The sequence below is a fragment of the Vipera ursinii genome (assembly GCF_947247035.1).
Source record: "Vipera ursinii genome assembly, chromosome: Z".
NCBI classification, from domain to species: Eukaryota; Metazoa; Chordata; class Lepidosauria; order Squamata; family Viperidae; genus Vipera; species Vipera ursinii.
The window spans coordinates 65,242,301-65,262,000 of NC_139517.1; the positions used below are offsets into that span (position 1 = coordinate 65,242,301).

Here is a 19,700-nt window from a genome sequence, read left to right on the forward strand (position 1 = left end):
GCATGGAGAGGAAGTTCTGGGAATGGACAAGATGCGAGTGGCTGGCTCCATGTGTGGCAATGGCAACCTGCTAAGGCCATCTGCATGGCCCATGTCTTTGCTGGGTTTGTGGATCAGCCTGTTGCTGTAGGCTGACATAAAAATGGACCACCTTAACATTCTGGGGGAAATAGTCCCAACAATGGCTTGTGGTCAGTAAAGACCATAAATTGGCAGCCATACAAATAGTCATGGAATTTTTTTAATCCTGGCCATGATAGCCAAGACCTCTTTGTTGATCTGAACATAATTGCGCTCAGCCAGGACAAGGTCCTTGAATAGTAAGCAATAGAGGACTGAGTTCCATCAACCAACAAATGACTGAGTACAGCCCCAACCCCATAAGGGGATGCGAAAACTGGCAAGTTTTCATTAAAGTGTGTGAGCACTGAATTTGAGGACAGTAGTGATTTTACCGCCTTAAAACTGTTTTCCTGAACCTTGGTCCATTTCCACAGGGTGTTCTTGTCTAAGAGCCGGTGTAATGGCTCGGCCACTGTGGCCTTGTTAGGAAGGAACATGTGTTGAAAATGTAGGATTCCCAGGAATGCCTGGAGCATTCCTTTAGACCTGGGGCTTGGTGCCAGCTGAATTTCCTTCAACTTGGACTCTGCAGGATGGATGCCTTTGGCATCGATACTGAACCCCAGAAATTCAGTGGAAGGGACCCCAATTTTGCATTTGTCCTTCCTCAGCTTGAGTCCCTCTGTGCGGAACCACTGAAGGATGGCTTTGAGCTGCCTTGCCAGGACCTCAGTGGACTCTCTGGCAATGGGTACATCATCAAAATAGGGGCAGAGCCCCGGAATATCCTTGAGTGTATGCTCCATTACTCCCTGGAAGATTTCTGGGGCTACACTAACCCCGAATTGGAGGCACTTGACCTTAAAAGCCCCCCTATGTGTCACAATTGTTTGTGCAGCTGCTGTGGCCTTATCCACTGGTAACTGCTGATAGGCCTGTGCCAAATCTAACTTAGCAAACATGCTACCTCCTTGCAGTGATGCCAAAATGTGGCTAATGACTGGCACCGGGTACTCGTGCTGCTGCAGTGCCTGGTTAATGGTGCACTTGTAATCAGAGCAAATCTTGATCTCCCGGTTGGCCTTAAGTGATGTAACAATACAAGTTTCCCACTCCCCACCATCTATGGGCTGTAGTACCCCCTGACTGACCAGCTTGTTCAGCTCTGCATCAAGTTTGTGCTTTAATGCAAAAGGCATATGACGGGGCTTGACCCTAATTGGCGTTATGGAGGGATCAAGCTTAAAGGCTATCAGAGGGCCCTTGTACTCTCCCAGGCTTGTGTCAAAAACATCAGCGAATTCCTCGCATACTGATGCCAAGTTCACCGCTTGTGTCCGGTGAATTCCAGTTACTTGAATGCCCAGTGCATCAAACCAATCAATCCCAATGATGGCTGAAGTTTGGCCCATCTCTTGCTGCGGCTGCACACAAACTGGAAGGTCTCAAGGGAAATAATGGATATAGCTGAACCGGTGTCCAGTTCCATTCTGCAAGGAACACCTTGCAGCTTGACTTGAAGTCAAAGTTTTTGTTTGAGGGGGCGGCGAGCTCCTGTATGGCAGACACTCCTGTGGCTGAAGCAGAATCCTACTCTATGCTGCCCTGGGGCCCCAGGACCTCTCCTGAATGACTCATCTGGTTGGCAGTCCTTCTGGCGACCTCTACAGACAGCTACAATGTGGCCGGATTTCCCACAGGCCCAACACGTGGCTGTCCTGAATCTGCAGTCTGCTCGTTGATGGCGGCCTCCACAGCCCCAACATCTAAGTAAGGGAACTGCCTTGTCAGAGGGTCTCTATTCCTTGTCTTGGTGTCATTGAATCTTGTTGACTTCATGGTCAGAGTTGATGTCTTCTCATTGCTCAGCATCCTCGTGGTGGATGGCTTCTGCGTGTGGTGTGCTTTTGGCAGGCCACAACACCTTCACGGCCCCGCCAGTGGCTTTGTCCGTGATGACATCTTTCAAAGCTTCTTGGAGTGAGAGAGTCTCCTTTGCAAAAAGTTTTTGTTGGAGCTCTCTACTCCTGAGTCCACAGACAAGATGGTCTCAAAGTCTTTCTTCCAAATCCATGAACTAACAAGACGCGATGCTTGTCTCAATGCCACAATGAACTCCATGGCCGTCTTGCCAGGTTGTTGTTCTCGTGTTCGAAGGCATGCCTCCATGCTATCACTGACAGCTTTGGTTGAAAATGGTCACCAAGCTGTTTCTTCAGGTCCACATAACTAACGGACTCCAGTTGTGCCGGTGCGACTAAGTCCTCAGCGATGTCAAACGTTGCAGGCCCACACACACAGAGGAGTGTTGTAGCCTTCAGACCATCTTCAGCAACTTGATTTGCCGGGAGGTAGTTCTCCACCCTCGAAATGTAGGATGATCATCTCTCCGGGTGCGTGACATCAAATTCTTCGAGCTTTCCAACCATCACCATGGTGAGAAGTCTTTGCGGCTTGTGTCTCACGTTGCTTCATTCTACTGGCTTCTTCGTAGGCCCTGGGACTGATCCTCAGGGCGGGATGGTCTCCAGTGTGGCTTGCTAGGCAGACCCAGGGGGGAAACGCTGTCCCTACCAGGCGCTATGCTGGTCTCACCCCCTAGTGACTTCAGGCTCTTATGAAGAAGCAGTATCCCACCCTCATCGCCAGTGTTGTGTAGTCAGCTCGTTGCAGGCAATAAGCGAGACGAAGGTTCCAAACAGTAACATGCTTTATTGCAGTCAAGCAGAACAGAACTGAAACAGTGGCTGCTCAGCAGCTATTTATATAGTTGGCCACTAGGCGGAGGCCAATAGATTTGAAGGAAGCCATTCCCGCCCCAATTCTACCAATGATAGCCCTGGAGACAATAAGTTGGGATTAGTCAGTAGCCATTACACATATACACCATTGAGCAACCGTTAATGCAGCATTTAAACAGACACGTGGATCAGTACAAGCAAAAACCCCAATACATTACAGGTATGATACTGGAAGAAGTTCCTCTGCTCTGTATCAATGGGGATGGAAAGATTTTCTTGTTGGATTGTGGTGTCGATATGCAAAGTATTAAGCATATTGTGCAACACTCTATGACATGCATTGTTTGGCTCCCTAGAAAATCTGCACAAAGCAACACCAGAGGCAATTGCCTAGAATAGATAACTGAATTGGACATCTAGTTATGAGGCCACTGCCATAACCCCATAGACGTTTTGTGTATAATTACATGGATTGTGTGTATATATTTACTTCTCTTCTGTCATATTCTTCTCATACACTCAAGTAATAAAAAATAAAACCACACTTCTCATTTTTGCTCATTAGCAACTTTGCATATCTTCACTGTTTGCTGTTCTATAGAAATAGTAAATCAGAAAGTTAAAATTATTTTTATGCTTCATAATATGGAATAATTCATTGAAATAGAATTGATAGCTATTCCAAATTGATACCTTCCAAATGTGTGAGATTACCATTCCCAGAATTCCCAGCAGCATAACACTAAAATGATTTGGTTTCTTGATAAAGAAATGTAATTGTATCTTAAATTTGGAAGGAAAATATCCCCAAAGAAAATGTATTTGTTTCCTTTATTTTGTTTTCATTTATTTTGCTGATACTCTTACCCCTAGGAATCAATATTCAGCTTTATTGCAGAGCATGTATTAATAATTTTAAATAAACAGTATTGGTAAGTAAATAATTTATTTAAATGGCCCAGTTTTCAACTATTAATAAACATGACACCACTGATTATTTTTTTATTTTATTTTTATTTTAATTCCATTTATATCCCGCCCTTCTCCGAAGACTCAGGGCGGCTTACAAGCTTAGCAGTAGCCTTCATTCTATGTATATGCCTGCTTATTAGGGCTTTCACACACACCCCAAGTGGCATTATTACAAAGTCAGCTTATTGCCCCCAACAATCTGGGTCCTCATTTTACCTACCTTGGAAGGATGGAAGGCTGAGTCAACCTTGAGCCTGGTGGGATGCGAACCTGCACTAATTGGATGCAAGTGATAATACTTAGATATTATCTAAGTATTATCTACATGAAAGCAAAGCATGGAAGATTTGGCAATTGGTAAAATACTGAGTTTGAGATTCATAGTGCCCAGAATATGACTTCAAAACTGACAACTGTTATTGATTTGTGAAAAAAGTTTCCTATAAAACTTGAGTTTTTCATAAAATTGGCATGAATACATTTATAATATTCAGAGACATTCTGTATTTTTCCCCCTTAGGTTCTCCTTGTCATCCGAATTGCACAAGAGGGCATTGCTGGGGTGCTGGCGAAGAGAATTGCCAAATATGTAAGAACATACATTGATTTCCACCCCACTTCTGTTGAGATAGGATAGGATAGGATAGGATAGGATAGAATAGGATAGGATAGGATAGGATAGGATAGGATAGGATAGTGATTTAATGGGTAAGTAAATTAAATAGACTTTTTATATCTTCTGGCCTGTTCTCTTATACAATAATGATCAGCTGATTATGCATCATTTTGCGAAAGCAAAATGTAAATCTTGTTTCCATTGGTTTCAGATTCCTAGGTCTCAGAAAGAAACAGTGTACAGGTAGTCCTCAACTTATGACCACAACTGAGCCCAAAATTTTTGTTGTTAAGTGAGTCAGTTGTTAAGTGAACTTTGGCCCATTTTGTTTGTCACAACTATTAAATGAATCACTGCAGCTGTTAAGTAAAACAGTTGTTAAGTGAATCTAGCTTTCCCATTGACTTTGCTGGTCAAAAACATAGAACATCATCAGAGTTGAACAGGCATTGGAAATCTTCTAGTCCAACCCCCTGCTCAAGCAGGAGATCCTATGCCACTTCAGACAAATGGCTGTCCAGTCTCTTCTTAAAAGCCTCCAATGCTGGAGCACCCACAACCTGTTTCACTGGTTGATTGTTCTTACTGTTAGGAAGTTTCTCCTTAATTCCATGTTGCTTCTCTCCTTGATTAGTTTCTATCCATTGTTTCTTGCCTTGCCTTCTGGTGCTTTGAAAACCCCTTCTTCTTTGTGGTAGCTCCTTAAATACTGGAATCTGCTATCATGTCACCCCTAGTCCTTCTTTTCACTAGACTAGACATACCTAATTCCTGAAGCCATTGTTTATAAGTTCTATCCTCCAGCCCCTTAATCAGCTGTGTTGCTCTTCTCTGCACTCTTTCCAGAGTCTCAACATCTTTTTATATCCATCTTTTTATAACCATAGTGACCATACAGACTACCTGTAACTAAACTGTGACTCGATCAAATAATATTTATGATTTCTAAAAAGCGTTCAAAGTATTAAATATTTTTAATACTTTAAAAATATTTTAATAAATATTTTATTTGTAAAACATGTAGTTTAACTTGTGCTATTTTCAACTTTCAGTAACTAAGATTGACTGTGCAGCACAGTGCTCAGGTCGATGCAAGGGAAGATTACCAAGTGACTGCTGTCATACTCAGTGCGCAGCAGGATGTACAGGTCCTAAAGAAAGTGACTGCTTGGTAAGGAAGCTATAGAAACTTGCCTAGCATTTTAGCAATATAGAAAAGGAAATAAAATTCTGATTATTGTGCTTAATTTTTTAAAGTATTAATTACAATAAATAAACAAAGCAATAAAAAGTAATATAACAAATATATACAAAAAATAAGTCTTTGTGCTTTAATCTCATTCTTAAATTGAAAATTCAGTAAGGTTGTATTTTGACATAATATAACTGATTACCATTTCTTTTAATTATAATTATCCTAGCTGTTTTTAGTTAGTCCCATATTATATCTACTTTTTTAAAAAATTTGGTCTCCCCCCATCTGTCCTGGAAGAGAAATATAGGAAAACTCCATAGGAAACTCATTATTGCTTTTATGAAAATGAATACCATAGAAAGCAGAGCCCATGTTCTTTTGTATTGCCAATTCTACAAGGATATTCATAACCAGTTGATTATTCCTCCTTTAGTCAAATTTCTGGAACAGTAATAGTGTCTGTTACACCATCAAAATAAATTTATTTCTCTTAAAGTAGCAAAATGTTGCTACATTATGTGTAAACTTTGCCCACAATAATTCTTGTTCTTAGGGGATAGTTTGTGTTGTTCATTTTATTGAATGTATCTTTATTGGTCAATGACAAAAATAATATTTCTATCTTGTCTGTCTACATTAATGGTTGGATGGATGGAATATTGAATTCTCCGAATTTTAGTCTTAAGTAGTTGTTTAAAATCCACTGTTGTCACTTCCTGACACTGTTAAAACAAAAGATTATTTGGATTACCTTTTTATAGGCATGTCGCAAGTTTTGGGATGATGCAACTTGCAAGGAGTCTTGCCCAGCTTTACAAATATACAATCCCTATACTTATCAATTGGAAGATAACCCAGAAGGAAAGTACAGTTTTGGAGCAACTTGTGTAAAAAACTGTCCACGTAAGTTAAATAAATATTATTATTTATGTTAAATTTTATTTAACAAAGCTAGTTAAGTTTCTTTTTATCTTTTATTTGGGATGCTTGATATTAACTCCAAATTTGTATTTCAGGAAATTATTCCTATATGCCTATGCATTGTAAAATGAAGAATCAAAAATATGGTAGTAGGTATGGAGTGCTAAACTTGTGAAAAATAAATGAAATACTGGAATATGTTTTGAAGGAATTTATTTATAAACATATACATCCATAAGAATTTACTCTTGAGATTTAATTCAATGGAGAAAAGAATTTGGGGAAAATCTAATAAATTAAGTCAGGGGTTTATATATAAGGAATGTGTGTGAATATTCTGTCAGCTCTTTGGCAGGTGTAATTTGTATAGCTTTCATCACAATTTAATTCTAAGTATCATATAGGTATATTGTGTTTTTCAGTTAGAAAATGTGAGTAGCCAGGGAGACTTCAGTGTGATGAAAACGTAAATTCTCAGTTACCTCTACTACTTTTGAAAAATGACAAAACTGATTTCAGCATTGCATCCATCTAGGATGTTCCAGTTCCAAATTTTCCTTATTGTCTATTTGGCATTAAATTCACAGATTTTCTGGAGAAATATTTAAACTGAATCAAGGGACAGTGAGTTCATTGATATAGAACATTCCTGTCCCCAGCAATCTAAAACTAATAGGCTTATCAGTGCATATAACATAGATGTGTGTGCAGATAAGAATATCAACCTTGCTGTCAAGCAAAATCAAGCTTTTAATAGTGAGTGCCACACCAAGTGCACTAATCAAACATATGGTAAGGAAGTAGGGCAGGGGTCGGCAACCCGAAAAAGGAAAAGAGCCACTGGGAACCGGTTCCATCACACATAAAAAAGTGGGAGCCGTGTGCATGCGTCCATGCACGCGCATACGCAAAAAACATTTTGCGCATGCGCAAAATGGGTTTTTCTTGCGCATGCGCGGACGCGCGCGTTTGCCTTTTTTTATGTGTGATGGAACTGGTTCCCGGTTGCGTGACGGCGACGGCCCGTCTGCAAAGCTGCCGCTTTCGGCAGCTTTGCAGATGGGCCACGGCAGCTTTCGTAAGAAGCGGCGCCGCTACCCATTCCGAGAGGTGTGCGCGCACCTCTCCGAATGACCGTAGGTGCACGCACACCTCCCCAAACCTCCCCAAACATCGGCAGGTCTATGTACCTCCGCGCGAACGGGCAGCGGCCCCGCTTCTTGGGAAAGCTGCCGCGGCCCGTCTGCAAAGCTGCTGAAAGCAGCAGCTTTGCAGACGGGCCGCGGCAGCTTTCGCAAGAAGCGCCGCCGCTATTCATTCCGAGAGGTGTGCGCACACCTCTCCGAATGACCTTAGGTGCACCCGCACCTCCCCAAACCTCACCAAATGTCGGCAGGTCTCCGGATGGCGGCAGCTTGGGAGAGGTGCGTGCGCACTCTCCAAACCGCCACCATCCCGTTTGCACAGCTGCCGTGTTCGTCAATGTTTGATGAACGCGGCAGGTCTCCGGACGGGATGGCGGCGGTTTGCCGAGTGCGCGCGCACTCTCCAAACCACCGCCATCCCGTTTGCACAGCTGCCGTGTTTGTCAATGTTTAACGAATGCGGCAGGTTTCCGGACGGGATGGCGGCGGCTTGGAGAGGTTCGTGCGCACCTCCGCCCTTTGGAAAGGTGCGCGTGCACCTCTCGGAGCGTGTGGTGCCACTCTCCATTTGGAGAGGTGCGCGCGCACCGGGCAGCTGGGAGCCGCAGGAGACAGCTCAAAGAGCCGCGGGCTGCTGACCCGTGAAGTAGGGGATCTCAGGTACCACACAGGTTATGTAGAAAGTAAACACAGGGCCAATCATAAAGGACTCAAATGTCTATACACTATCACACAGAGTATGAGCAATAAACAGGCTGAATTAGAAATTCAAGTAAATGAAGGCAGATATGATATCATTGCCATTACGGAAACTTGGACTGATGAAACCCACAAATGGAACACACAGCTAGAGGGATTTAAATTATTTAAAAGAAACAAACCAAATAAAAGAGTAGGTGGAGTTGCTTTCTATATAAAAATAACTACATCTCTACAGAAATAAAGCACAATGATGATAAAAAAAACTGTCTTGAATACATTTGGGTCAATATAAAAAGGGAGGAGGGAATGACATTGCCATAGGTATATACTATTGGCCACCCAACCAAACAGAAGAAATAGATGAATTTTTTGCTAGTCAGTTAACTAAGGTATGTTAGGAAGCACATCACAATAGTAATGGGAGAGTTTAATTATCCTGACATCAACTGGGAGACAAACTGCTACAACTGGAAGATCAAACTGAAATTCAATGGTGAAAAAAGTAAGGTTCTACATTTAGGCAAGAAAAACTGAATGCACAGGTACAGTATAGGTCCGTGGTGGCGAACGTATGGCACATGTGCCACAGGTGGCACGCAGAGCCCTCTCTGTGGGCGCGCACACCATCACCCCAGTCCTAAACCTTCAGCTGGGTTTTATAAAACATGTTTGCTTTATGCCTCTGCCGCCATGTGCAAAAAAAGAAAAAGGTTCAATCAATCAATCAATCAATTTCAACTTTTCATGGGACAAAAAAAAGATATCGCAAAGTTGGAATTGATTGATTGAACTTTTTAGTCCCACCCAATCTGCTGTTATCACTGCAGCCACGCCCACCCAATTGGCCACACCCACTCAGCATCTGACGGTACATAAGTGGGTTTTGGGTTGCAGTTTGGGCACTCAATCTCTAAAAGGTTTTCCATCACTGGTATAGGTGGTACCTTGCTCAATAGTAGTAACTGTAGAAGGAATCTCAGAATCCTAGTGGACAATCACTTACATATGAGCCAGCAGTGTGCTATAGCTGCCAAAAAAAGCCAACACACAGTGCTAACAGGGATAATGACAGTGCCCACTTCAAAACCTCATCCCAAGAAAGCAGGACTCCTGGAAACAGTTTCTTTCCAAAAGGAACTTTTATTAGGAGAAGCATGATAGGCAGAATCTGAGGGTTTTCCACTCAGATAAATAGGTTAAAAGAATCTCAAGCAAAACCCCACCCCAATAGTTCATCCAGTTGTTTGAATGGGCCAATCCCCTGGTGTTAAGTTTGCTGTGGGAAAGGAGCTGGTAACGGAGTCCTTTCCCATGCTTGTGAAGATGTTGTTGGATCTTCGTACCTTCTTTTCCGCAGCGAAAGATAAGCCAGATGGCCGAAGGCATAATCCTTTCTCACCCCAAGGTAACATCAAGGGAGAGACAGTGTAAAGAGTCAGCATGCAGGAACAGTGGAAAGGATACATTGTAGCAAAGCAGAATAATATACCATGGAGCCTTCCCCCTCCCCCTCAGAAGAATGGCAGAACCCTCAGAAGGAAAGAAATAGGAAAGAGATGAGATAGATATTTTTCCCCAGGGAAAAATGGGTTCTGACAGATAGAATCAAGATCACATGATCTTGCCTTCCAGTTTGCACACACAGCACTGGTGGACGTGCAGGAAGAATTTAAATTGTTGTTTTAGAATTGTATTATTGTTTTTAACTGGGCATTGATTTAATCTTTTTTAACTTTTGTATTGTTATTTATATATGCCCTGTGAACCGCCCTGAGTCCCTAGGGAGAAGGGCGGTATACAAATTAAATAAAACTGAAACTAAAACTGAAGAAGCCTCTCCCTGCCATCCAGTCTTTCTTCCTCAGAGAACCCTGAAAAGGGTCAAAAGTCACCCTGGAGGGGCGACCACTGTGAGGAGGCTCTTTCTGCAATCATGGAAGGGTGGCAGCCCTCCGTTTGATCTGGAGCAACTCCTCTGGCCCGAAGAAGTGATCAGCCATCAACATGGCTGATCACTAAGTCACTCCCTGCCAAAAGCCAAAAATCACTATCAAGCACAATGAAGCAATCTGGAGGATTTAGGTGAGACCTTACCTTTCTTACTTCCCTAATTACTTCCTACTTGGGGTATTAAAACCTTAAAGCCTTAAAAGAAATCAAATGACTAAGCTAAATAACTAAGCAACCTTATTTGTACTTTTGGAATTTTGGGGCCACTAAAAAGTTTTTATTGCTTATTTTTGCGGGGACCTACTACCCTATTTACTGCTAAAAATAGATTAAAAGCCTCATATTAGTCTGGAAAAAGATTTTGCATGCTACTGAGGACATCTTGTGGCAGAACCTGGTATAGCAAGTAAACCTTTTTTTTTACTCTGAGATCTGGCTGTAACAGATTTGTCCTTGACATTATCTTTAAAGATAAAAATTGGGAACACCTGGCACTGAAAACAACCTTTAGGAATAGTGGAGCTGGCCATTTATTGACTTTTATAAAAAGAGCCTCCACTAAAGGCCTATCTGTAAAATACTAAAGAAATGGAAGAATATATTCCACCACCTGACTATAAACTCATACTTGATACAATTTTGGCAATGACTGCAGAAATGAAAGCCAGACTTAAAGACAAATCTGACAGCATAAACTCACCTAATGAGACTCTGACTTCAATTGATGAACTGACAACCCAAAAACTAAAAGAGGATGAGGAAATCAACAATAAAATAGGGGACTTTAAAGAACAACAAGTACAATTTACTGAGAGCCTTTATGCCCAAACTTTGATTTCAACTATAAAACCTGAAGAAAGCAATACTAAGATGGAGGATGCCAAAGGCCTTCAAATACAATACATTAAGACTTTAACCAACCAAACAATAACTACAACACCAGACATGACCTCTTATCTAAGCCAGATCGAACTGAAAGGAGAAGAAGACCAGATTGAATTAAAACTCCTATCCTTACAGAAACTGGCTATTCTGTCTATTTGATTTAAAAAAGGGAGAAGAGAGAAAAGAACTACTTAAAAGTACTCAAAACTGATAAATTTACTCTGTCTGAAAAAGATTTTAAGTATGCTGGGGACATCTTGTGGCCTTTTTGGCAAACAAACCTGTTTATTTTGGAACTGCCCTTGACATTATCAGCTAAAGATAAAAACCTGAAACAGCTGGAGGTGAACTCAAGGCTTGTGGAGGTGAACATTTACTGACTTTTGTTTAAAAATTAGCCTCCACTAAGGACTATTTACCACTACTTCAAAATGGAGACTGATCAGCCCCAAACTCGCTTGACTATAAGCTCATACTAGAAACAATCCATAAAGTTTCTGAGATGTTTATCTCCAGGCTGGAAAATTTAGGTACCAACTCCAATTTACAAGCTGTAACCCAGACTTCAACTAAAGAATTTACAACTCAGAATATAACAAAACTGGAACAAATTATTACTGAGACAGAGGAACACAAGGTACAAAAATATATTGAAAAAACTAATACAAAAATTTTGACTCTATCCAAAGAACCGACAAGTCTAAAAGTACAAGGAACTATCACTATAGCAAATAACTTTAAGGACCAACAATAAACTATGGGAAAACTTAATACTCAACTTTTGACTCCATCGAAAGAACCTATAACTTTAGAAGTATACTATGTGCAAGATAGTGATGCTAACATAGAGGACATGGAAGCCTGGATAGCCAAGCACTAATTATAAAACTGGATAAGACTCTCTACTTAAAGCAGATGAAGCCAGGTGGAAGAGGAAGCCAGACCGAACTGAAGATAAAGTTTTTAGAGCAAATACAGAGACTAGAACTAACAGGGCAACAACATAATGATTACAAATGGTTTGTTTTTTGTGGATCACTGGTGGCTTCGATTCAAATAATATGTATTGGAGTGAAGGAAGACCTATCTGGCAACTTAAAGGCCTTGGTCTGGAAACCTGATTGGCAAAAAAAGAAATCAGAGTTACATTTAAAAAGTGAGTTCTTAGAGAACCATTAAAGGCTATCCTCTTACTAATCAGTGATCTATCAGGATCTAAAATAGAAAATGTTTATGAGATAGAACTAGAATGTGTTTATGTATCTATTAGGCTTATTTTAGACATTATAATTTGTGCACTGACATAATGGAAATTTGGTTTATAGATCCCACGTTTAATGTTAAAAGACATTTGATTATTCTATTTAAGAATTAAGAATTAGCTAAAATTTAAAACAGAATCTGGTTGTGTATAAATAGTTGTAGATTGATAAACATAGACTGTGGTCCTGTCAGTAACATGTGATGTATTAGGATGTGAAACAGACAATATTTATTAGGTAGAACATAGCTACTCAGCCACTGTGTACATGTTAGATGCTATAGTTTTTGCTGTAATGAACTAAGGGAAATTTGGGTTGTGAATATTATTTGGGATGTTAAAAGCTAAATTTGAATAATATAATTTAAATCAAAATTAGGTAAAATTTAATAACAGGACATAGATATATCTCAATGAAAGTGAATTGACAAATTTCTAAATATGTAGATTTTAACTGGAAAACAAATAAAACTTGATAATTGTTCTAATTGACTGTCACAACCAGAAATGTATTAATTTGATTTTGATATTATGATTAAGGGAATTGGAGAGGGAATTTTTGTTTATCTATCCTGACCTATGTACAAAAAGATTTTGTTATTGGACTTTTGATTATCCAATCACCACATTGCTTCATAAATATTTTGGAAGTAAAATTAGAAAAGTAATAAAACTTGTAATAAAAAAATGATCACATGATCTTGATTCTTTACCACTTTATAACACCTTGGTAAGGGCACACTTGGAATACTGCATCTAGGTTTGGTCACCACGATGTAAAAAAGATATTTAGACTCTAGAAAGAGTGCAGAGAAGAGCAACAAAAATGATTAGGGGACTGAAGGCTAAATATATAAAGAACTGGAATTGGGTATGTCCAGTTTAATGAAGAGAAGGACTAGGAGTGACATGATAGCAGTGTTCCAATATCTCAGGGATATTGGAAGAAGAGGGAGTCAAGCTATTCTCCAAAGTATCTGAAGGCAGGACAAGAAGCAATGGATGGAAACTAATCAGAGAGAAGCAACCTAGAACTAAGGAGAAATTTCTGAAAGTTAGAACATTTATTTATTTATTTATTTATTTATTTATTTATTTATTTATTTATTTATTTATTTATTTATTTATTTATTATTGGGACTTATATGCCGCCCTATCTCCCGAAGGACTCAGGGTGGCTAACAACAATAAAAATACAATAATACAGAATTTAAAAGAAAATTAAATTAATGGCCCCTGTAGAATAAATTAAAATTAAAATAAGTTAAAAATTAAAAACATAATTAAAATCCCTGTCAGTCCAGGTCAGCCTGATGGAAAAGGAGTGTTTTGAGGCCGCGGCGAAAGGACCGGAGATCTGGGGCCATCCGAAGCTCAGGGGGGAGCTGGTTCCATAGGGTGATTAATTAATTGCCTGGGCGATCTGCAGTGGGCCGTTGAGGCGGTGGGTGGCCCTGCAGGCAGGTGGGATGAGGCGGGGTAGATGGGGATAGGGCAGGGGGCAGAGCAGAGTGGAGCAGGTGGGCAGGGTGGGTTTTTGGACACTCGGTCTTTAAAAGATATAGGGTTTCCTGTCCGAGCAGGAGGTTCGACTAGAAGACCACTAAGGTCCCTTCCAACTATTATTGTTGTTGTTGCTGCTGCTGCTGTTGTTGAGTATGTGATTCTTTTGAACTTTTAGTCAGACCAGATCATGAAATTATTCATGATGTATAGTTGCTACTAATTACTAATTAGTATTACTAATTAGCAAAATTATTGAATTTTGAGCCCTTGCATTTTTTTACTGTTTACTCCTAAACTGATCTCCTTCCCAGAAACCACATATTTAACGTGTTTTCAAAAACTGGTTCAGGTTTCTGAAATTTCATTCTAGAGAAATGAGGGGTTTTTTCACAAATGGTCTGTTATGAAGAGACTAATGAACTTTTAATATACATTTGTAATTCACTGAAATGTTTCAAAGGTATGCTACAGAGAAGCTACTGCTGTTCAAAGTACTGGGAATGTTCTTTTGCCCATCAGTCCATTCTGAAGTTTACATATGATCTGCCATTTTTAAAAATTTATTAAAACTTACTAAAATTACATACCATTTATATTGACAAGCTTATAGTTGATTTGGAGAGTATGTTTGCAGAGTATGTAGAATGTGTGTTTTGGGTGGAAATGAAAATTATATCAACCAAGGAAATAACACAAATTCTGTGACAAGTGTCCTTTTTTTCCTTTTGACTATCTGTTGTTTTTTTCCTCTCTCTTCCTAATTTTTCTAGATAACTATGTAGTAACAGATCATGGCTCATGTGTCCGATCATGCAATGCAGACTCTACAGAAGTGGAGCAGAATGGCATTCGAAAGTGCAAAAAATGTGATGGCCCTTGTAGCAAAGGTATGAAGGATAGAGAAAGAAATTATGCAACAGTTCAAAGGATTATTGCTAACAGTAGGCATTCTACATATTAATATGATGTCTGATAGAGAAGCTTTAATCTTTTCACTAGGTTTATAATGTTAACTGCACATGTTGATTAATAATGTTAAGTCCATATCACGGAATCATAGAATTGTATGGGGCCATTTGGCAATCATCCCTCTGCTCAGTACAAAATCAGTTTATTATGTTTTCTTTTTGTAAGGCCATCCAACTCCATGGTTATTTGGACAGGGTACAACAAAAAAATAAATTAAAACAAATCTGGTAAAAGAAAGCCATTTTAAAGTAATACAATATATAAGACTTATTATTCAGTGTAATCAAGGCTAGGGAATAGCCAGATTTTCAAGCACTTTTAAACATGGTGGATGGCAGCCCAACAAATCTCAGAAAAATGGTGTTCCAGTTGCAACAGAAAATCTAATGTCAGGGATGCCAGAGAGATGACTATTAACTGACCACTTAACGATATGAAAGGAGAGCCTTCCACCAATTGATTTCATAATCTAACTATTCCTATCATTTACAGGTAATCCTTGTTAAAAAATCACTCATTCAAAGACTATTCAAACTTATGATAGTGCTGAATGTAGAGTAGTTGGGGTGTCACAATATCTCTAGGGTCACATGACTGCAACTCAAATGTTTGGCAATAATAACATTGCAGTGTCTATGGCTGCCATTTGTCATGTGGCTGCCTTTTGTGACCTTCACTACTGGCTTCTAGCAAACAAAGTCAGAAACGACACTGGCAGGACTTTGAATAGGGATGTGACCATGTAGGATTTGCCCATTGACAGCAGCTGGGACTGCCGGAATTGCTATTGTAAGTCAGTGCAATAACATGATGTCATGTTATTGAACTGACTTACAACAGCAATTCCAGCAGGCCCAGCTGCCATGATTAGGCAAATCCCACATGGTCACATCCCTCAGTCTTGCCTTATGAGCAATAGCTTTGTGATGGAGTTGCTAATCCAAATTACTTTTAGTGAGGACTATCTGTATTTCTAATATTTCATTGTAATCTGTGCTCCTATAACTTCAACCCATTATTGATAACTTATATTCTGACATATCATTAAGTTTAATGTACCAGTTAACATACTTTTCTGATTATTCAACATATGATTATTCAACATATGAATTACCATAATGAATTACCATTATGTCACATTATGTCTTTAATTTTTACTCTGATTAATGTTTCTGCCTGGTGTACAGCGTGTTGTCTTGGTTTATATTTTAACAAGAAAAAAGGACAATATTAATTAATTAACAATCAATAATGATTAAATTTGATAATTCCATAAATAATATATTAATTAATGATATATCTCTTTGATCTTCCATTCTCCGATTTGTATTCTCCTTTTTCAACCTTAGCCAAAATATAATTCTTAATATTTTCAATATATAAATGATTAGATATAGGCATTTTTTATATTTATACAAATCATAATAATCTCTCTATATAACATATTTTTCAGCTTATATTATTCTCATAACCATCATCTCATTAGTTCAGCACACCTCCTATTTTTATAATTTTTGTTCGCTTAAATTCCCTTATATTCAATCCAATTCTTATCAGTCATAATTTCTTCATATTAGTCATCTAACTGTTCAAATTTTCCCATTTAGGTACATTATCCCAATATTTTATTTCACGCATTATAAAATACTATGTTGTTGTTGTTAGCTGCGAAGTCGTGTCCGACCCATCGCGACCCTATGGACAACGTTCCTCCAGGCCTCCCTGTCCTCTACCATCTGCTGGAGTCCATTTAAGCTCACGCCTACTGCTTCAGTGACTCCATCCAGCCACCTCATTCTCTGTCATCCCTTTCTTCTATTGCCCTCAATCTTTCCCAGCATTAGGCTCTTCTCCAGTGAGTCCATCCTTCTCATTAGGTGGCCAAAGTATTTGAGTTTTAGCTTCAGGATCTGGCCTTCTAAAGAGCAGTCAGGGTTGATCTCCTCTAGGACTGACCGCTTTGATCGCCTTGCAGTCCAAGGGACTTGCAGGAGTCTTCTCCAGCACCATAGTTCAAAGGCCTCAATTCTTTGGCGCTCAGCCTTTTTTATGGTCCAGCTTTCACTGCCATGTATTGCAACTGGGAAGACCATAGCCTTGACTATACGCACTTTTGTTGACAGGGTGATGTCTCTATAAAATACTATACTTTTTATCTATCCTATAGTATCTAGATATAACATCCTTTTTAATAAGTTTATATTTCCATGTGCTACAGGCACAAAACCGGGAGTCCGTTTCTGTCTGTATTTTCATTGCAGCAGTTTTGGTTGTACTGATATTTGAATTATTCTAATTTGGCTATTTTGAAGTGGTATCATTACACTACCTTTTAAGGAGAAATCAGGGTGAAATATTTCATTGTAAAAGACTAGGCTAGGTAGACTAGACTAGACTAGACTAGACTAGACTAGACTAGACTAGACTAGACTAGAATAGAATAGAATAGAATAGAATAGAATAGAATAGAATAGAATAGAATAGAATAGAATAGAATAGAATAGAATAGAATAGAATAGAGCTGGAAGGGACCTTGGAAGTATTCTAGGCCAGCCCCCCCCTCCCCCCGCTGAAGCAGGAGAACCTATATCATCTCAGACAAGTGATTGTCTAGTCTCTCCTTAAAAACCTCCAGTGAGGGAGTGGCCACAATTTTTGAAGGCAAACTGTTCCACTGGTTAATTGTCCTCACTGTCAGGAAGTTTCTCCTTAATTCCAGGTTGCTTCTCTCTTTGATCAGTTTCCAACCATTGTTTCTTGTCCTGCCGTCTGGTGCTTTGGAGAATAATTTGACCCCCTCTTCTTGGTGGCAGCCTCTCAAATACTGGAATACTGCTATCATGTCACCCCTATTTCTTCTTTTCTTTAGACTAGCCAAACCCAAGTCCTGCAGCCATTCTTCATAAGTTTTAGTCTCCAGGCCTTTGATCATCTTAGTTGATCATCTCTGAACTTTTTCCAAAATCTCAACATCTTTTTTGTAGTATGGTGATCAAAATTGGTTTCAGTATTCCAGGTATGAGCTCTCTAGGGTTTTATAAAGTAGTACTAATATTTAATAAATGTGTCCTCTCTGATCACAGTTCCCAATGAGCAGTTCCCATATGTAAGAAGGTGAATGAAAAGTACCAAGCCCCTGTCCTCAAAATAATCATGAAAGATATAAAAACAAGATTACCCAAAATAGAACAACCAAACCTTTTATGATTTTGAGGGATTTCTATTCAGATTGTCAGCACTGTTATTTTGTTTTTGATTAAACCACTGCAAATCCTATTTCATTGTAAATGAAATTACACACAGTGTTAGATCTGTTTTTTTCCTGAAGTAAACTGACAATGCTAGAGTAATTTGATATAATCAAGATAGAACTTTAGTGTTAGAATAAATGCCTACTATAAAATTCAATACATTTAAAAATAATTTACCGTAATGAATTATATAGAACAATTATTAAATACAATGTATGTACTGTACACTACTTTTATGTTGTTATAAATTTAAATAAATCAGTTTAATCATTTTCTGTTAACTGGGTGATATATTTGATATATGAATGCGATTTTGCAGAAATAGAGAAAATATAATAGATGCATAATTAAACTCTAAAGATGTATCTATTTTAATGCAACACAATGTTTTTTCCACAGTAAAAAATGATACAATCAATTGTCTAATGATGTATCTCATGTTTTGTAAATATTTGGGATTTATTAAATGGAACTTTGGATATATTATATGTTTTATTTACTTATTTATTTATTGAATTTCTATGCTTCCTCTTTCACTGATACAGTGACTGTGGTTGGCTTGCAATATAATAAAAAAATTTAAAGTGCTAGGAAACCATTAAAATCAGAAAATTAAAATGTTATAAACCAAGATGATGGGCAGCCTGGGGTTGAGGATCCAGTCAACCATCCACAACATACCAAGTCACTGTTAGGGCCTTGAGCCATGCAGCAGAGCCAAATTTTTAGGCTCTTTCAGATAACCAGGAATATGGGGGCAGACTTCATTGCTGTTGGGAGAATATTCCAGGCTCTTCTCCTGGACTCCACCAGCCAAAATTCTTTTGCTGGCAGGATAACAAACTAGGCCATTTCCAATGGAATGAATGGAGAGAGCTAGTCCCATCCGCTTGAGACAGTTCCTCAGATACCCTGGATCTATGCCATAAAGGGCTTTAAAGCTAATGACCAACACCTTGAATTGGACCTGGAAGCAAACTGACAGCTAGTGCAGCTCATGTAACAATGGTGTTACCTATATCATCTGAGGAGCCTTCTATGCCACTGTATTGTGTACCAGTTGTGGCTTCTGAATATTTTTCAAGAGTAGCCTCGTGTAGAGCGCATTGCAGTAATCCAATCAGGAGATAACCAGGGCATGGTTGATTGTGCACAAGTCCTCAGAATCCAGGAAAGGACACAACTAACGCACAACATGAAATTTCATAAGTGCTCTCCTAACCACAACTGTCACATGCTCTTTGAGTCCGGAGTCATGAATCTAGGAGAACCCACAGATTGTACACTTCATCTGTCTGGGATAATGCAATTCTATAAGAACTAAAAATGATAAACCTCCAGATCTGAAAGCTCCTTGAACCCACTACCACTTCATCTTATCCAGGTTCAGCTGAAGCCTATTGGTCCCCACCTAAATTCCTTCAGCCTGCAAGTTGTGAGAGGACAGCTATAGTATCACCTGGATCAGCAAATACGGAGTTGGATATTATTGGCATGTTAATGTTACTTCATCCCATGGTGTT

The 19,700-nt window shown here is 39.2% G+C and overlaps 1 protein-coding gene across 1 annotated transcript in view; it reads left to right on the top strand.

The window, feature by feature from the left end:
* Positions 1-19,700, top strand: part of EGFR (epidermal growth factor receptor) — a 213,129-nt gene that overhangs the window by 131,357 nt on the left and 62,072 nt on the right. The window contains exons 5-8 of the mRNA XM_083378273.1: positions 4,297-4,365; positions 5,445-5,563; positions 6,349-6,490; positions 14,728-14,844. Coding sequence (XP_083234399.1) covers positions 4,297-4,365; positions 5,445-5,563; positions 6,349-6,490; positions 14,728-14,844 — 447 coding nt within the window. The remainder of the gene's footprint in view (positions 1-4,296; positions 4,366-5,444; positions 5,564-6,348; positions 6,491-14,727; positions 14,845-19,700) is intronic.